This window comes from Erythranthe guttata, chromosome 5 (genome assembly GCF_056151865.1).
Source record: "Erythranthe guttata isolate IM_541 chromosome 5, IM_541, whole genome shotgun sequence".
NCBI lineage: Eukaryota > Viridiplantae > Streptophyta > Magnoliopsida > Lamiales > Phrymaceae > Erythranthe > Erythranthe guttata.
Window position 1 is genome coordinate 2,692,772 of NC_142537.1, and position 15,366 is coordinate 2,708,137.

A 15,366-nucleotide genomic window follows, 5' to 3' on the forward strand; every position below is an offset into this window, starting at 1 on the left:
TTGGTGAAGGTATTAGGGGTACAGTTGGGAAGGCGGAGATGGAAAGATATTTATCGTAAAATACAAAAGTATACGTATTTGGGTGTGGGGAAAATATCTAAACCGAACACGCCACAGGGGATCGTCCACGTCACGTGCTTTATTGAGGAAGATATTTATTATGCTCTTCAAATCTGAATATGGAACGCAACTGGCCGCTCCCGATTGGGTGTGGCCCCACCCTAACTCAGCTCTAGATATTTTTGGATATTTTTCTAAGCCCATTTTCATTTGTTTTTTTCAAAAATAAAATAATTTTTTTTTTATTTTCTTTTTTCTTTTTTTTTTTTCTCCTTAGAAAATAGGATACGTTACGGTCACTCCTGAAGTAAAGTCAAACTACGAAACAGCCCTTTATGTTTGGGTAATTACAAGTACTCTCTTCAACTTTGAATCTTCTTCAAATTTAGTGGAATTTTCTAGATAATGTTGAATATTCTTCAGTTTGTACCCGTTTTACCATATTTGAGTTCCACATTTTGAAACAAGATGATCGTAAGATGTGCGTCTTAACTTGTAAATATCGGATTGTGGTGTATCAGTAACTGCATTTTTGCACAAAACGAGTATAAACTAGAGAACATTTCACGTAATTTAGAACAAATTACTAAACAATCCTTCCTTCATGTTTGGGTAATTACAAGCACCCCCTTCAACTTTGAATCTTCTAGATAATGTTGAATATTCTTCAGTTTGTACCCGTTTTACCCCATTCGAGCTCCATATTTTGAAACAAGATGATCGTAAGATGTGTCTCTTGGCTTGTAAATATCATATTATGGTGCATCAGTAACTGCATTTTTGCACAAACCGAGTACAAACTAAAGAACATTCTACAGAATATCTATACGATTCTGTTGAATTTGACACCATAAGGGTGGACGTGTAAAAAGATTCATAGTGGAAGGGTGTGGTTGTAATTACTCAAACATTAGATGTTTTCTTGTAATTTGACATTACCTCAAACGGTGCACGCCATTTACGCTAAAATATATCAATAATACATATAATTATCTTATGTATGCTAATTTTATTTTGGCAACCAAACCGATAAGATAGTTATTATATTATTTATTTGTGATCTATTCAAACGCGGTATTATTTTTATATTATTTTATTGAAAATAATTTTAATTCCAATTATTTCAAATCAACAATCGGATTAGAGTATCTGTTGGGCTGTCCAGTCTAAATTATTTGTTGGGCTGTCCAGTCCAGGTCAAACTCATCCATATTGATTGAATGTGTTCACTTATTTTTTTTATATGAAATTCTTTTGTTTTATTAAAAAAAAGGGTAAATTACAAACACCCCCTGAGGTATGGTCAAATTACAAAAAACCCCCTATTGTTTGGATAATTACATCTACCCCCCTCAACTATGATTTTTTCTTACACTTCCACCCTTATTGTGCCAAATTCAATATAATCATCTAGATTCCGTGGAATGTGCTCTAGTTTGTATTCGTTTTGTGTAAAAATACAGTTTTCGATGCACTACAAACTAATATACACAAGCTAAAAATCACATATTATGATCATCTTACTTCATAATGTAGAGTTTGAATGGTATAAAACGGGTACAAAAGTGATAATATTTCATATAATCTCGAAGATTCAACTAAATTTAAAGAGCTGAGGGGGTGGTTGTAATTATCCAAACAAGAGGGGTGTTTTTGTAATTTCACCATACCTCAGGGGGTGTTTGTAATTTACCCTAAAAAAAATATATACAATATTTATTATATAAGTAATTATTCAAATTATGGATTTTATCATATATATATATATATATATATATATATATATATATATATATATATATATATATATATATATATATATATATATATATATATACCTTATGATTATTACTTATTATATTTTAAAAACCTTTTAATAATATTTTACAATTTTTTTAACATAAGAGAAAATAAATGTACTTTTAAAAAAACATTTTTTACCGGAATAGATAATTTTCGTATCTAATTGTATAGAAGCATACACAAACTTAATGATATTTTGTACTAGTATCTAAACATAAATAACTTATTAACAGAAAATCACTTAATAGCTCGTTAGAGAAAGTAAAAAAGTGCATTGAGTAAACCTAAACTCTCGTATAATTGCTTGTAAACCAGAAAAGAGACGGAAGTCATACTAAGCTAACGATGTATGACAAACTCGACACAGTGATCGTTAGCGACATAATTCGAATTTGATTATTTCTCAATTAGGGAGGTTGAGGCGAGTCTTAAAAACATGAAAAGTGAGTCCCTTCTCAATGTATTGAATGTTGGAGGGATCAAATGGACCTTTTGCTCTGTCTATGCTTTTGATGACTGCCCTTGTTGGAAGAACACTTCTAGAAAGATCTGAATATGTCCTTGAACTCAGGCAAGATGAAAATCCCTGTTATCAAATCAAATTCATTTAATTAAGTATGCATTTATTTTACAATTAATCTTATCCCATATACTAAATATACCAAAATGATTTTATTAATTGAATTAAATTAAATAATAAATTGATATAAATAATACAAATAATAAATAACATGTCATTTATTTATTTTTTTCGAATTTTTTATTATGATTTATAATAATAAAATTCTAATAACATTAATAAAAAGTAAAAAAATAAATAAATATAAATACGCAAGATGACTCAGGCTCAAGCTCGACTAGCTAGATCGAGCTCGAGCCCAAAAAAACGATATTCAAAGAGCTCGAGCTCGTCAAAACAGCCAAATTCGGCTCGTTTACATCCATCCCTAGTTTACATATAACAAAACCAACATAATATATGCACATTTTCAAAAAAACACACACACACAAACACAAATATAAAATTATTAGGGAATTGCTATTTGCGGTTCGAAAATTGCTATTTGCGGTTTATAATAAAAAACACTTTATTTCACTAAAACCCCAAAACTTCCCAAAAAAATCCAAAAACCCCCCCAAAACGCGTAAAAGCCCAACTTGGGCGCCCATTCATGCAGTGCACGCCCAAGTTGGGCGTGCAAGCTGCATTTGGGCGCCCGAGTTGGACGTCCAGTGCAAACAATTTTTTTTTTTTTTTTAAATGTTCGAACGCCCAAGATGGGGACGGGCATTCGTACACGCCTTGGGCGCCCAACTTGGCCGTTCGAACATTTTTTTGCGAAAAAAAAGCCCTACAAATCGATTTGTAGGGCTTTTTAATATGAAATTGGTTCCGTAATCGCCTACCCAATGCATATTACACATAAAAGAGTCGAAATTACATCAAAAAATCGAAGTCCAACCCTTCTTCAAGCTTGATTTTGAATTTTCGATTTTTTTTTTTTTCGCTATTTGCAATTTGGGGGGTTTTTTGATTTTTTTGGAAAGTTTTGGGCGGTTTTATGAAAAACCGCAAATAACAATTTTGTAACCGTAAATAGCATTTCATAATTATTACGTGTACGTAAGTCAATAAAATAATAAAACGATAATGCAATAAAAAATAGTACCTTGAAGATGAGAACTTGAACTAGTTCTTGATCCACCATAGCCTGAACCAACAGAATCTCATCTTTCATCAACTGGCTATAAGATTCCAAAACCGCTATCTCTTCATTATAACCATAATCTTCTTCTTCTTCTTCTTCTTCGTATATCACTCTCCTTCTTGCACGAAACGTCGTCGTTTCAGAAGCTTTTCGTATTTGCAGAGAGTTCGCGGCGGAGATTATTAATGGAGAAATAGTATTGTAATGGAGTAGTGATGGACTGCTGAAAGAGAGTGTGCTGGAATAATTTAATTGAAGAGGAATTAGTAACGAATTTGAATTCCATTTTCCCAATTGATTTAACATGGGGAATTAAAATTGGGAATTGATTAAATAATAATAGAAATTGAAGAAGATAAAGGGAACTTTTTTAGTATTTGGGGAAGATAAGGTACAAGCTAAGGTCCAAAACTTTGCACTTATATATATGATCCAAATTTAGCCATCCATTCCAAAGTTTGAGCCCATATTATACTTTTGTTTCAAATGGTGTGATTTATTTTAAATTTTATTTATCGCTTAGGTAAAATGAGTTTTTTATTCATGTAAGTGAGTTTTAGTTTACTATAAAAAAAGTTAGAATTTTAGTTATGGAGTTATAAAAGTTGAGAATTTTGGTCGTATTACAATGTATAACATTGTAACTTGCATGATTAAAATTCTCAACTTTTATAATTTACAAGAGTAAAATTCTGATTTCGAAATATGGTGAACTAAAATTCTCAACTAGTAGATTTACAGGACTTAAAAAAAACTCATTTTGCTATATCTCAATTGAATTTAGGGTAAATTACGGCCACCCCTGATGTATGGTCGAACTACGAAAAAACCCCTCTTGTTTGGGTAATTACATCCACCTCTCCTATTAAATATTTTTATATAAAATTGATGTAATTCAGTTATTTACCATACAAAATCGTATATTCAGTTCGATAAACGGTATGAAATGTTGGCGTACTAAAATTTCAGATCGGTGTTACTGATTTAACATCCCTAAATTTACCCCTTGAGGAGTGTTTTCGTAAGATAATATATAGTGAAGGGGTGTTCACTGTAATTATTCAAACGAAAGAGAAGTTTTCGTAATTTGACCTCAACTCAGGAAAGTGACCGTAATTTACCGTTGAATTTAAGCGGTTTAAGTGTATCTCAAATTTACTATATGTATTTTCTCTTATAAAAATTGGCCTTGGATGAAATAATTATGAAAAAACTAAGGTAAGTAGCAGCAGCAGCATATAATACGTACAAATATACAATATAAACTAGAAAGAAGATTGTATAGAAGCAGTACTAAATACGGACAGCTTTAATGCAGTTTCCTTCTCCATCTTCCGCTTTATCCTTCCACACTATTTAAATCATTACTCAATTCCCCAATCAATCTCTCTCTCTCTCTCTCTTTCTCTCTCCTCTCTCTCTCATCTTTCCATCAATCCTCAATCATTGCCTCCGTTTCTGCAAAATTTCCCTCACTTTTCTCCTCCATTTCAATTCAGATCTCTTTCTCCAAGCTTCCTAACCCTCGATCGCACCCGATTGTGCTGTCAATTTTTGGTGGTTTCGATTTTCTGCGTGTGTGAAATTAGGGCGGGTTTTGGTAGGGCTCCAATGGCGTGCACAACCGGCGGGAAGTCGGTGGTGCCAGAGCAGTTTCCGGTGGGGCTTAGGGTTTTAGTCGTGGACGATGACGTCATCTGCCTCCGTGTTCTCGAGCAAATGCTTCGGAAGTGCATGTACCAGGGTTAGTTACTAGTTACTACTGAATTTTTCAATTTGGCTACTGAATTTTTGCTTCCTTCTGGATTTAGTTGTTTTTATTGTACCGATTTGCTTTTCTTCCAAATTTTAATTCACTATGAACTCTTTCAATTGTTTAGTCACTGCCTCATGTATGGGTTAATTATTTGAAGGTGTTTGTATTTATTGCAGTCACGAGCTGTTCACAAGCTACCGTTGCGTTGAACTTGTTACGGGAAAGGAAAGGCTGTTTCGATGTAGTGCTGAGCGATGTTCACATGCCTGATATGGATGGTTTCAGACTTCTCGAGCTAGTCGGTTTGGAAATGGACCTTCCTGTTATAAGTGAGTGATGCGTTCGTTCATTGTCCTGTCGAATGAGGATTTAAACGTTTTGGTTATCGTAAAACTAAACATTATGTTGCGTTTCTGTTGTGCAGTGATGTCAGCTGATGGGCGAACTAACCTCGTCATGCGAGGAATAAGGCACGGAGCCTGTGATTACTTAATTAAGCCTATAAGGGATGAAGAATTGAAGAATATTTGGCAGCATGTACTTAGGAAAAGGAGGAATGAAATCAATCCTTCGGGTAGCATTGAAGACCGCGATCGTGAAAAACGAGCGATTGATGATGCGGAATGTGCTTCTTCTGCGAATGAAGGTGAAGATGAGGTATTCAAGACACAAAAGAAAAGGAGAGAGTGTAGAGATGAAGATGACACGGAATTAGAGGATGACCCTGCTTCAAAGAAACCTCGTGTAGTCTGGTCGGTAGAGCTCCATCAGCAATTTGTTGGTGCTGTGAATCAACTCGGAATTGACAGTATGCACTCTTACCTTGCCTCGTATATGTTTTTATTTATATTATTTTAATGCTATGTTTTGGGTCCTCGCAGAGGCTGTACCGAAGAGAATTCTTGAATTGATGAATGTTCCCGGATTATCAAGGGAGAATGTGGCTAGTCATTTACAGGTCTCTTTTCTTCCTCACCTTTACTCTTTCACTTTTTTTTTTTTTTTTTTTTTTTTTTTTTTTTTTTTTTATGTTTCTGCCTTCTGCGCCTTTTATATAAAAATATGGCAAACTGGATTGGAAAATAAGTAAAGGCCAAGCTTGATGTAGATTTTTTTCTGATCCGTTTTCTTGTTTGAAGAGTGAAGAAAGTACCAACTACCAAAACTTAAATTATAATGGCTAGTTATACGAAAACATGTAATCTTTCCACAACCATTGTCATATTTCACTGTGAATCCGGCATGTTCTTCTTTGACCTACTTCATTAATGAAACACTCCGTTTGTCATTGCTTTCATTTCCATTTAGGGATGTCTTAAGATAAGTCTCCATTTCCTAAACTGAAAATCTTTTCTCAATAGCATCCTCGCATTTTGAAGAAATGATGCATCATTTCTACCTTTCGACCGTTACTTTCAAGGATCTTTTGTGTACATTTGCACCTTTTCAACTTTCATCTAAACCTCCAAGCATATTCAAATTAAACCTACCTTTCTTCTTATAAAATATTTAAATTGTAAATATGAATCAGATACCGGTAGTTGCTCTTCAATTTAAAGTTTTTGTCTACACTAGCAGATCAGTTTCAACATTTAAGAAACAGTAAACATTCTTGTTATGAATAACTAAAAAAAACAGAACATAGATCTTGCAGCTTTTATTCCAAGAGAACTTGTAACACCCCACATTATAAATCATTTCATCCTTGATGCTACACGCAAACTAATTTAGTATTAATTAATTCAATTGCATTTATTATGAGGAAAGTAAAAAAAAAAAAAAGGATGAAATGAGAAGAGAAAAAAACGAAGGATGAGGTAGAAATAGCCCAACAAAATGTACTGCTTTTATGTTTTTTTTAAATGTTGATCCCTTAGCGAAAATATAATGTACGTCTTTTTTCATTAAGAGACGTACATGTGATAAAAGTGTGATTATATAGTCTACCACGTTTTATTACTCAAACCAAATGTGCACTTTTTTTTTGGATATATTATCGATTTTTGATTAAATCCTCGTTCTTATCTCATTTCTTAATATTATTATGTCAATGTGCAGAAGTTTAGACTATATCTAAAGAGGTTGAGTGGGGTAGCTCAACAACAGGGTGGCCTTCCAACTTATTGTGGGCCAGTTGAGCAGAACCTGAGACTTGCTTCCCTTGGAAGATTTGACATTCAAGCATTGGCAGCTTCCGGCCAACTTCCACCACAAACATTGGCAGCTCTACAGGCTGAGCTTTTTTCTCGGCCGACAGGAAACCTAATTCTGCCAGCAATGGATCAGAGAACTTTATTACATTCATCTCTTCAAGAATCTAAAAACAGTAACGTGGATAAAAATGCGGCTTATTGTCAACCTCTGAGTAGATGCTCGTCCAACATCGCCAATCAAACTTCTCAGCATCTTATGTCCAGTGAGGATGTTAACTACACGGTACCAAGTTGCAACCTCGTTGAAACAAACAGTAATACATTGATAACTTTCTTACAGCAACAACATCAGCAGAGACAATCTATAACACAAGAGTCGATCCATTCGATAAATGTGCAACCTTCTTGCTTGGTGTCTCCCCCCAATTTTCAAGCGGGAAATAATCAAAATTGCAGCTTTAGTTATTCTGCAATGGATTACAACAATCCCTTATTTCAATCGAACAACTCGTCAGGGTTACAAATCTTGGAGAGAGAATGCAAACCAGCGGGCACGCCTTCCGAGTCTGTTTCGTCAATGTCATCTTGCTCGAGAAATGTTCAACGAGTTCCAAGTTCGCCCTCCACAATCAGCTCCGTATTGCAGGTTCCTAACATGAACTGTATGCAACGATCGACCAGGAATTCTATACCTAGCCGCTTCGCTGTGGATGAACAAGAAATTGCCGCAATGAGCAGCTCAAGTCAAGTGAGACTTTATGTTCAGAATAATGGCAGCAAAGTGAAGCAGGAACCAAATTTGGGTTTTGCGGAAAACGTAAGAATGGGAATCCCAGTACAGCAGCACCTTCCTCCAAACGATCTGATGAGTGTTTTCTCCGACTAGGTAAAATTCCTCTTTGTCTTGCTTTAAGGTTTCCGTTTATTTATTTAGTGAAAATGTTGAAGTTAGTCTCTCACACCACTTCATGCTAGTCGACTTGCATACAATCGTGATATAGCCTAGGCAGCCCACGTATAACTTGAGTTCGATTTTGAGCTCGAACTAAAATCACATGATAGAGCACATTTTATTTCGTTTTGAAATGTATATCATGACATTTAATAATTGAAGATAGGTGAGATTTATCTTACTTACGTGGTTATTCAATTAATTGAAGTTCGACTCTAGATACAGCTTGTCTGGGAGCGTTTTCAGTCGTGAAGTGCTAGGGGATGGTTACGGAATGCTGTCCGACTATTTGAAAACCACGACTTCCATGCAAATATTAAAATAGCTTTTTCCAGCTAGACTTTAGGCAATAAGTTTGGTTGAAGATTTGTAATATTATTCATTTGTGTAATTGTTAGCTCCAAAATTCAGATGTTATTCATTTACATAGTTTCTAGCAGATGTATATAGTTAAGTTACTACTCAGGACTTCCATTCATGTTGTGATGTACATAGTTTCATTTTATTTGAAAAACAGCCCAAAAAATAATAATACCACAATTACCCCCAAGGGTAAATCGGTATTTTTCGAAGAAAAAAAAATCCGTCAAAACTCACTCCATAGGGGGACGATGTAAGAAACAACAAACTTCAGGGGGTTTATTGTAATTTACCCTTTTTCTAAATTACAAAATGGAAAAAAAAAACATCAGTTTATATTTTATTTATTTTTAATAAAATGGATCGAGTGTGCCTTAATTCGGTTGACACCTTCATTCATGATCTGTTCTGCTCTTTAATTGTAGTATTAAAATCCATGTGACGTCATGAATTCAATTTTCAGAAATATTTTATCTAGATATTAAAATATGTACTATATAATATATATTATTTATAGGTAGGAAAAAAAGAAAATCGGAATCTTTCGGAATTAATTTTGAAAATTAAATTGGATCGGAAATTGGATTTTTTTTAATATATAATTCCAATTCTAATCTAAAAAATCGAAAAATTTCTGAAGTCGGATATGAAAAAAATTATTCCATAGTTGGAACTTTTCAAATCGAAAAAAAACCGGCGGAAATTGAATTTTTCATTCCTAACTTGCACTCCTATTTGTGATAGACGCATGAAATAGGTAGTTAATTTTGTTGGGGATGGCTAGGGTCATTTGCCCAACCTACCCTTAGCTCCATTACTTGCATTCAACGATTAGTAAGTCAACTTTTTTCGTTATCAATCAAATCAACAACTGACAAAATAACCGCTTCTTCATATCTGCTGCTCACTTCTATCAAACACCATTAGTCTCTCTCTCTCTCTCTCTCTCTCTCTCTCTCTCTCTCTCTCTCTCTCTCTCTCTCTAAGAAATGGAGCGAAATCAAGAATTGACAGTAGCCCAGATGAGGGAAGCAGTTATAAAACTTGGTTCTTCAACTGAGGTTAGTGTTTGATTAGCCCCCCACATTCTTATTAAGCTGGAATGATATATGATAATTAGTGATAGAAATTTTATATATATATTTATATATATATGTTTTTTTTGCAGAGATATGGAGATGCTACACTGATGAGATTCTTGATTGCAAGATCACTAGACAAAGATAAAGCTGCAAAGATGTTTGTGCAATGGCAGAAATGGAGGTCCGATTTCGTGCCCCGAAACTGCATTCTTGATTCTGAAGTCGAAGACGAACTAAGTGCCGAAAAAGTCTATTTGCAAGGAGTATCGAGAAAAGGGCATCCGGTTGTAATAGTCAAAGGCAACAAACATATCTCCGGCAACGATCAACTTCAATTCAAGAGTAATCATATTTTCTTCTCTCCCTCTTCTTTTTTTTCCGTGTGTGTGTGTGTGTGTGTGTGCGCGTGTGTTTTGTGTGTTCTGATAGTTAATATTAAATGATACATTTCATTAATAGTTAAAACTTTTGGTTGAGGTGGTCGTTCAGCCAGTTCTGAACGTAACTATTTTGGATATGTTTGGTTGAGGGGTTTCAAATCCATAATAGCAAATTCATTGAACTGTTTCGATTGTATCATTTGACGATGCAATCCAAAACTCTTAGTTCTCATATCGAGTTAATTATTAAGCAATTATGGTGAATTTCAAATCATTTTAAATCCGTTCGATCATTTCAAATAATTTAATCTAAATGAAGCCTTGATTTGGAACCACATGCCACACCCTATTCAAACAGTAACATTTAAAATTTTGTTCGTTGATGAGTGACACCTTTTTTCGGTGGTGCAGAGTTCGTGGTTCATATACTGGACAAATCCATTGCTAGGTATATGTATATTTTATATATTATAATATAATAGGGTACCGGATTTGCTTTCTTATTCGAGTATCTCTATTCTGAATCTGAATTTGTTTTGATTTTTTTAGTGCTTTTATAAGAGGCAAAGAAATAGGGAACGAAAAGATGACCGCCATTCTTGATCTGCAACAACTTTCCTACAAAAATATCGACTCTCGTGCTATGATCACCGGTTTTCAGTTCTTGCAAGTAAGTAGTTTAACTTTAATTTCCATGCAGCTACTAAATAAATCCTTCTACTGCGCCATTTATTGTATTAATTTCTACTCATGCATTTATTTATTCAACAATGATATATATATATAAAAAATAAAATAAAAAGTCGTATTATCCGGAGCGATTAGACAAGTGTTACCTGCTACACATGCCCGGTTTTTTCGTGCGTGTTTGGAAATTGATTTCTCGATTTCTTGACAAGGCTACTTTAGAAAAGGTACGTAAATATCTTATTTAACAAATAGAATTATCTTAATAAAATGAAAAAAAAATTATGTGTTAATTAATGTGGATCAATGTAGATTGTGATAGTGACAAATGAAGAGGAAAGAAGAGAATTCGTTCGGGATATCGGAGAAGAAGCTCTGCCGGAAGAGTATGGTGGCCTAGCCAAACTCATTCTTCTTCAGGATTTCAACCTAAACCCATTGGATCACTAATTTATAAATTTATTACTGTTTTATTTATGAATAAAAGTGAAAAAAAAAATATAAAATAAAAATAAAAGGAGAGAATAAAAAAAATGATGTACCGTGGATCATTATTCTTCTGCAAGTCGAGCTTTGGTGGGCTCAAACTCAAACATTATCGAACTTTACGATTGAAGCTTAAACTCACGTACTATCGAACTTTGTAGTTGTAGGCTCAAATTTGACTCAATTTTAGGTTTCGGGTTTAACTCCGACTCTAATTGAACTTACAATACTTTTTTTCTTTAAAAAAAGGTTATGCATATAGTTCATGTAGTAATTTTTTATCTTTATAAACTTGCATAAATACAAGTTTTTTTTTTTTTTTTTTTTTTTAACAAGCAAAATGAATGTATGTAAGTTCAAATTTTCATTTAGAATATTTAATTTTTTTGTTCGATCGGGCTTTATTGGGTTGAGTCACAGAAAGCTCAAACTCAACTTATAAACTTTTCGAGTTTCATAAAATAGAATTGACTACTCAATTGCCGGTCCTAGTCATTAGACTGGAAAATTCCTAGAATTGACTAATGCGGCCTTGCCCTAAACATTACTCCAAATGAATAGGCCACATTTGGTAGGTATTTTGACTTTAATACATGGAGTTAATTCACATCAACCTTTCATTTAATATCATTTGATATGTTTGACTTTAATATATTGGTAATTAGTATCAACGTTTCAATTAATAGCTTAATATTGAAGCTCAATACTCCAAAAATTTATTTGATAATGAATCCCACATTGAGGGTAAGATTTCAAATATTTCACATCCTATACAATTGAATATATGGTATCAAGCAATGAGATAATGTGTTCTCGTAAGGGATGATCTGGCGGTTGGAGACTTGGAGCAAGCGAGTTTGTGTCAGTTAACTCAAGTTCGAATCTCCTTGTCAATGATTGTCAGATCGAGCTTGTCATACGTGATCAGCCTAGTGTAATTTACGTCTCCCGTATGGTTTGCAAGCTATTTTACGAGAGTGTAGGTTTACACTTTACCCTATGCACTTATATGATTGACTGTGAATTTCTTCATTTCTAGGGAAAAATAAAACCTTATTTTATTTTATTTAGATGATCTCTCGATTCATTTGGAATTATTTCAAATCTTAATATTTTTAGCTTTAAATGTTTTAAAAATAATCTCTAAAAAACACCCTCCAAATATAATTATTTAAATTATTTTTACTTATCATAGGCTATATATAATAATGAGTTAAATTGGTGTGTTTTGTTTTATAATAATTTCTGCAGAAACAACAATAAAGATTCGTTTGTTAGAGACTGGATCTTCCTTTCAATTGATCCAATAAATAAGCTATTAAAAGAGAGGAAGATAACATCTATTATTTCTACATTGAATGCCATCAATTTAATATTATTATTTACATTACAAAATATTTAAAAACAAAATTCTAAATTTTTCTTGTCCACAAAAACACCCTTCCTTTTGCAACTCAAAGACCATCTTCGAATCTTCCAAAACACCATTTTTCTTCAACGATAAATCAATGAAATACTTTTCCTTATAGATAAAAAAAGCTCATACTTTTTTCCATTTCTTAAATTGTATGAATTAGCAAAAAAATAAAAAAATAATAATGGATCAAAATCAAGAATTGGCATTAGCCCAGATGAGGGAATCAGTTCTAAAGCTTGGTTCTTCCACTGAGGTTAGTGTTTCCATCAAATTTTTCGAAATTTTTAATTTTTTTAATTAGGAACAAGGGTTTTTTTCTTTTCTTTTTTTTTTTTTTTTGATTTTTTTTTGTTTTTGCAGAGTTATGGGGATGAAACACTGATGAGATTCTTGAAAGCAAGATCGAAAGATCCAATAAAGGGAGCAAAAATGTTTGTTGAATGGCGAAAATGGAGGGATGAATTTGTGCCACAAAATTGCATTCTTGATTGTGAAGTTGAAGATGAACTTAGTGCAGAGAAAATATATTTGCAGGGGCTATCAAGAAAAGGTTTCCCAGTTATGATTGTCAAAGGCAACAAGCATTTCCCTTCCAAGGATCAACTTCAATTCAAGAGTAATCATTTTTTTCTCTCTCTAGAAAATTAAAAAAGAAGAAGGGGTAAATAGCACTTAACCCCCTGTAGTTTGATCTTTTTGCCCATGACCCCTTGTACTTTTAATATAAGCACATAATCCCCCGTGCTATTCCACTTGTTAAATAATCATGCTAACTGGGACGAGGAAATTTTTAAAAGTACAAGGGGGTCATGTACTATATTGAAAGTACAAGGGAGTCGAAGTTCAAACCACGGGGGTAAGTGCAATTTATCCAAAAAAAAAAAATATGTGAATAGAATAGATATGCATAATTGTTCATTGATTCCAGTAATCTGAAGTTTGTTAATTGTTTATTGGCTAACTTAATTGTCATGGGACCTGGTTGATAATCTGTCCAATTATTTTCGGCAATGCACCTATATTATAGTTTTCGATTTTAATAATTTTGTGAATTAATTTGCTTTAAGTTGTTCGTTTGTTGAATTCGTTGAAATATAATATCGGTGTGGGGCTAGCTTGTGTTAGTTCATGATATATGCTGAACTTTTGAAAATAGTGACAGTAATAATATATAGCCTTTTGTGAGGTCAGTTTGAATTACAGTAAATTATCGTGAATTTTGTTTTTATGGTCTAAATAACGGAATTTAGTCGGAATATTTGGACTTAGTTAAGACTCGAAAACTTAAGTGCTGATGCAACTATGTTCTGGTGGTGCAGAATTTGTGGTTCATCTGCTCGACAAGACTATTGCAAGGTATTATATTATATTATATTATATTATATTAATTAATGGTTACTCGATCGCGATACAGGGCTCGAAGCCATTTGTATCTAACATTATGAAAACGAGTTTCTTAATTGCGTCTTCGGATTTTTCAGTTCTTTTCAAGGCAAAGAAATTGGAAACGAGAAGTTGATAGGCATTCTTGATCTGCAACAACTGTCCTACAAAAACGTCGATGCTCGTGGTTTAATCACCGGTTTTCAGTTCTTGCAAGTAAGTGTGGGTTTTTTTTTTTCTGCAATTTTTACAAAACAGAAGAAAATATTTCTGTTGCTATAGACAATTTTTTTTTAATTCGCATTATTAATCATTCTTCATCATATTTAGTCGTATTACCCCGAGCGGTTAGCCAAGTGTTACATTGTACACATGCCTGGATTTTTCGTGCGCGTTTGGAGATTAGTGTCGCGTTTCCTTGACAAAGCTACTATTGAGAAGGTACACACATTGATAATACAATTTTTTTTACTTATTGATCAAAATGGTAAAAAAAAAATTAAAAAAAGGGTCCGATTTTTGGATTAGTTGTTTATTTTTTTCGAGAACTCAAAATTTCTCGATTTAAAAAAAAATCAGGTTGTGATAGTGACGAATGAAGAGGAACAAAGAGAACTCGTTAGAGATATCGGTGAAGAAGCCCTTCCAGAAATTTACGGTGGGAAAGCCAAACTCGTGCCTATTCAAGATGTCGAGTTAAAGCCGTTGAATGACTAATTATCTTTTTCCATGATTTATTTCATTTCATCATCATTGCCTTCACTCAATACACTGATATTAAGCTATATATATATTTTTCTATATATAGTAAAATAAGAGAGAAAGATGATGAAGTAAGTGATGTGTAATTAGATTTCTTGAAGCTGTATTAAGTCTGTAATGTCACTTGTAGGTGAATTATTATTTGATCTTGTCTTAGTATTCTGGGATTTGGGCAATAATTTTAGTATTAAATCATTAAAATAATGTTTTTATTTGGATTTGCAATAATCTTTGTGGTGCTCCATGATTAGATAGATATAGATATACACACGGAAATAAAATATAGGGTAAATTACGAAAACCTACTTGAATTTAGGTTAAATTATAAATATTCCCCCATTTATCCGTAATTCTCAAACAACCCTGACATTTGTTT

The 15,366-nt window shown here is 33.3% G+C and overlaps 4 protein-coding genes across 6 annotated transcripts; 3 read left to right on the plus strand and 1 right to left on the minus strand.

Annotated features, from left to right (window-relative positions):
* Nucleotides 1-2,048: 2,048 nt before the first annotated feature.
* Nucleotides 2,049-3,978, minus strand: LOC105966024 (uncharacterized). Its single transcript, XM_012990566.2, has 2 exons — nucleotides 3,534-3,978; nucleotides 2,049-2,449 (listed from the first exon to the last, which is right to left on the minus strand). Exons 1-2 carry the CDS (start codon nucleotides 3,876-3,878, stop codon nucleotides 2,267-2,269), a joined length of 528 nt encoding a protein of 175 aa, XP_012846020.1. The 5' UTR covers nucleotides 3,879-3,978; the 3' UTR covers nucleotides 2,049-2,266.
* Nucleotides 3,979-4,796: 818 nt separating this feature from the next.
* On the plus strand, nucleotides 4,797-8,990 carry RR14 (response regulator 14). Of its 3 annotated transcripts, none has more exons than XM_012990708.2 (6): nucleotides 4,797-5,316; nucleotides 5,505-5,657; nucleotides 5,753-6,136; nucleotides 6,210-6,286; nucleotides 7,387-8,367; nucleotides 8,642-8,990. In XM_012990708.2, the coding sequence occupies exons 1-5, from the start codon at nucleotides 5,184-5,186 to the stop codon at nucleotides 8,365-8,367; spliced, it is 1,728 nt and encodes a 575-aa protein (XP_012846162.2). In that variant the 5' UTR covers nucleotides 4,797-5,183; the 3' UTR covers nucleotides 8,642-8,990. The 3 variants fall into 3 exon arrangements, with proteins under 3 accessions (XP_012846162.2, XP_012846161.2, XP_012846163.2); XM_012990707.2 differs by having other exon boundaries at nucleotides 8,653-8,990; XM_012990709.2 differs by having other exon boundaries at nucleotides 8,659-8,990.
* Nucleotides 8,991-9,720: 730 nt separating this feature from the next.
* On the plus strand, nucleotides 9,721-11,535 carry LOC105966192 (SEC14 cytosolic factor). The gene is made up of 6 exons (XM_012990758.2): nucleotides 9,721-9,854; nucleotides 9,962-10,217; nucleotides 10,667-10,703; nucleotides 10,805-10,925; nucleotides 11,059-11,169; nucleotides 11,255-11,535. The coding sequence occupies exons 1-6, from the start codon at nucleotides 9,783-9,785 to the stop codon at nucleotides 11,390-11,392; spliced, it is 735 nt and encodes a 244-aa protein (XP_012846212.2). The 5' UTR covers nucleotides 9,721-9,782; the 3' UTR covers nucleotides 11,393-11,535.
* Nucleotides 11,536-12,748: 1,213 nt separating this feature from the next.
* On the plus strand, nucleotides 12,749-15,146 carry LOC105966191 (CRAL-TRIO domain-containing protein YKL091C). The gene is made up of 6 exons (XM_012990757.2): nucleotides 12,749-13,098; nucleotides 13,206-13,461; nucleotides 14,165-14,201; nucleotides 14,327-14,444; nucleotides 14,559-14,669; nucleotides 14,808-15,146. Exons 1-6 carry the CDS (start codon nucleotides 13,027-13,029, stop codon nucleotides 14,943-14,945), a joined length of 732 nt encoding a protein of 243 aa, XP_012846211.2. The 5' UTR covers nucleotides 12,749-13,026; the 3' UTR covers nucleotides 14,946-15,146.
* Nucleotides 15,147-15,366: the final 220 nt, after the last annotated feature.

Coding starts and splice junctions, on each gene's coding strand:
- LOC105966024 (XM_012990566.2), bottom strand. CDS start 3,878: ATGTTAAATCAATTGGGAAAATGGAATTCAAATTCGTTACTAATTCCT. Junction 2,450..3,533: donor TTCAAGTTCTCATCTTCAAG/GTACTATTTTTT, acceptor ATTTGATAACAG/GGATTTTCATCTTGCCTGAG.
- RR14 (XM_012990708.2), top strand. CDS start 5,184: ATGGCGTGCACAACCGGCGGGAAGTCGGTGGTGCCAGAGCAGTTTCCG. Junction 5,317..5,504: donor TCGGAAGTGCATGTACCAGG/GTTAGTTACTAG, acceptor TATTTATTGCAG/TCACGAGCTGTTCACAAGCT. Junction 6,287..7,386: donor ATGTGGCTAGTCATTTACAG/GTCTCTTTTCTT, acceptor GTCAATGTGCAG/AAGTTTAGACTATATCTAAA.
- LOC105966192 (XM_012990758.2), top strand. CDS start 9,783: ATGGAGCGAAATCAAGAATTGACAGTAGCCCAGATGAGGGAAGCAGTT. Junction 10,704..10,804: donor CTGGACAAATCCATTGCTAG/GTATATGTATAT, acceptor TGATTTTTTTAG/TGCTTTTATAAGAGGCAAAG. Junction 11,170..11,254: donor ACAAGGCTACTTTAGAAAAG/GTACGTAAATAT, acceptor GGATCAATGTAG/ATTGTGATAGTGACAAATGA.
- LOC105966191 (XM_012990757.2), top strand. CDS start 13,027: ATGGATCAAAATCAAGAATTGGCATTAGCCCAGATGAGGGAATCAGTT. Junction 13,462..14,164: donor GGATCAACTTCAATTCAAGA/GTAATCATTTTT, acceptor CTGGTGGTGCAG/AATTTGTGGTTCATCTGCTC. Junction 14,202..14,326: donor CTCGACAAGACTATTGCAAG/GTATTATATTAT, acceptor CGGATTTTTCAG/TTCTTTTCAAGGCAAAGAAA.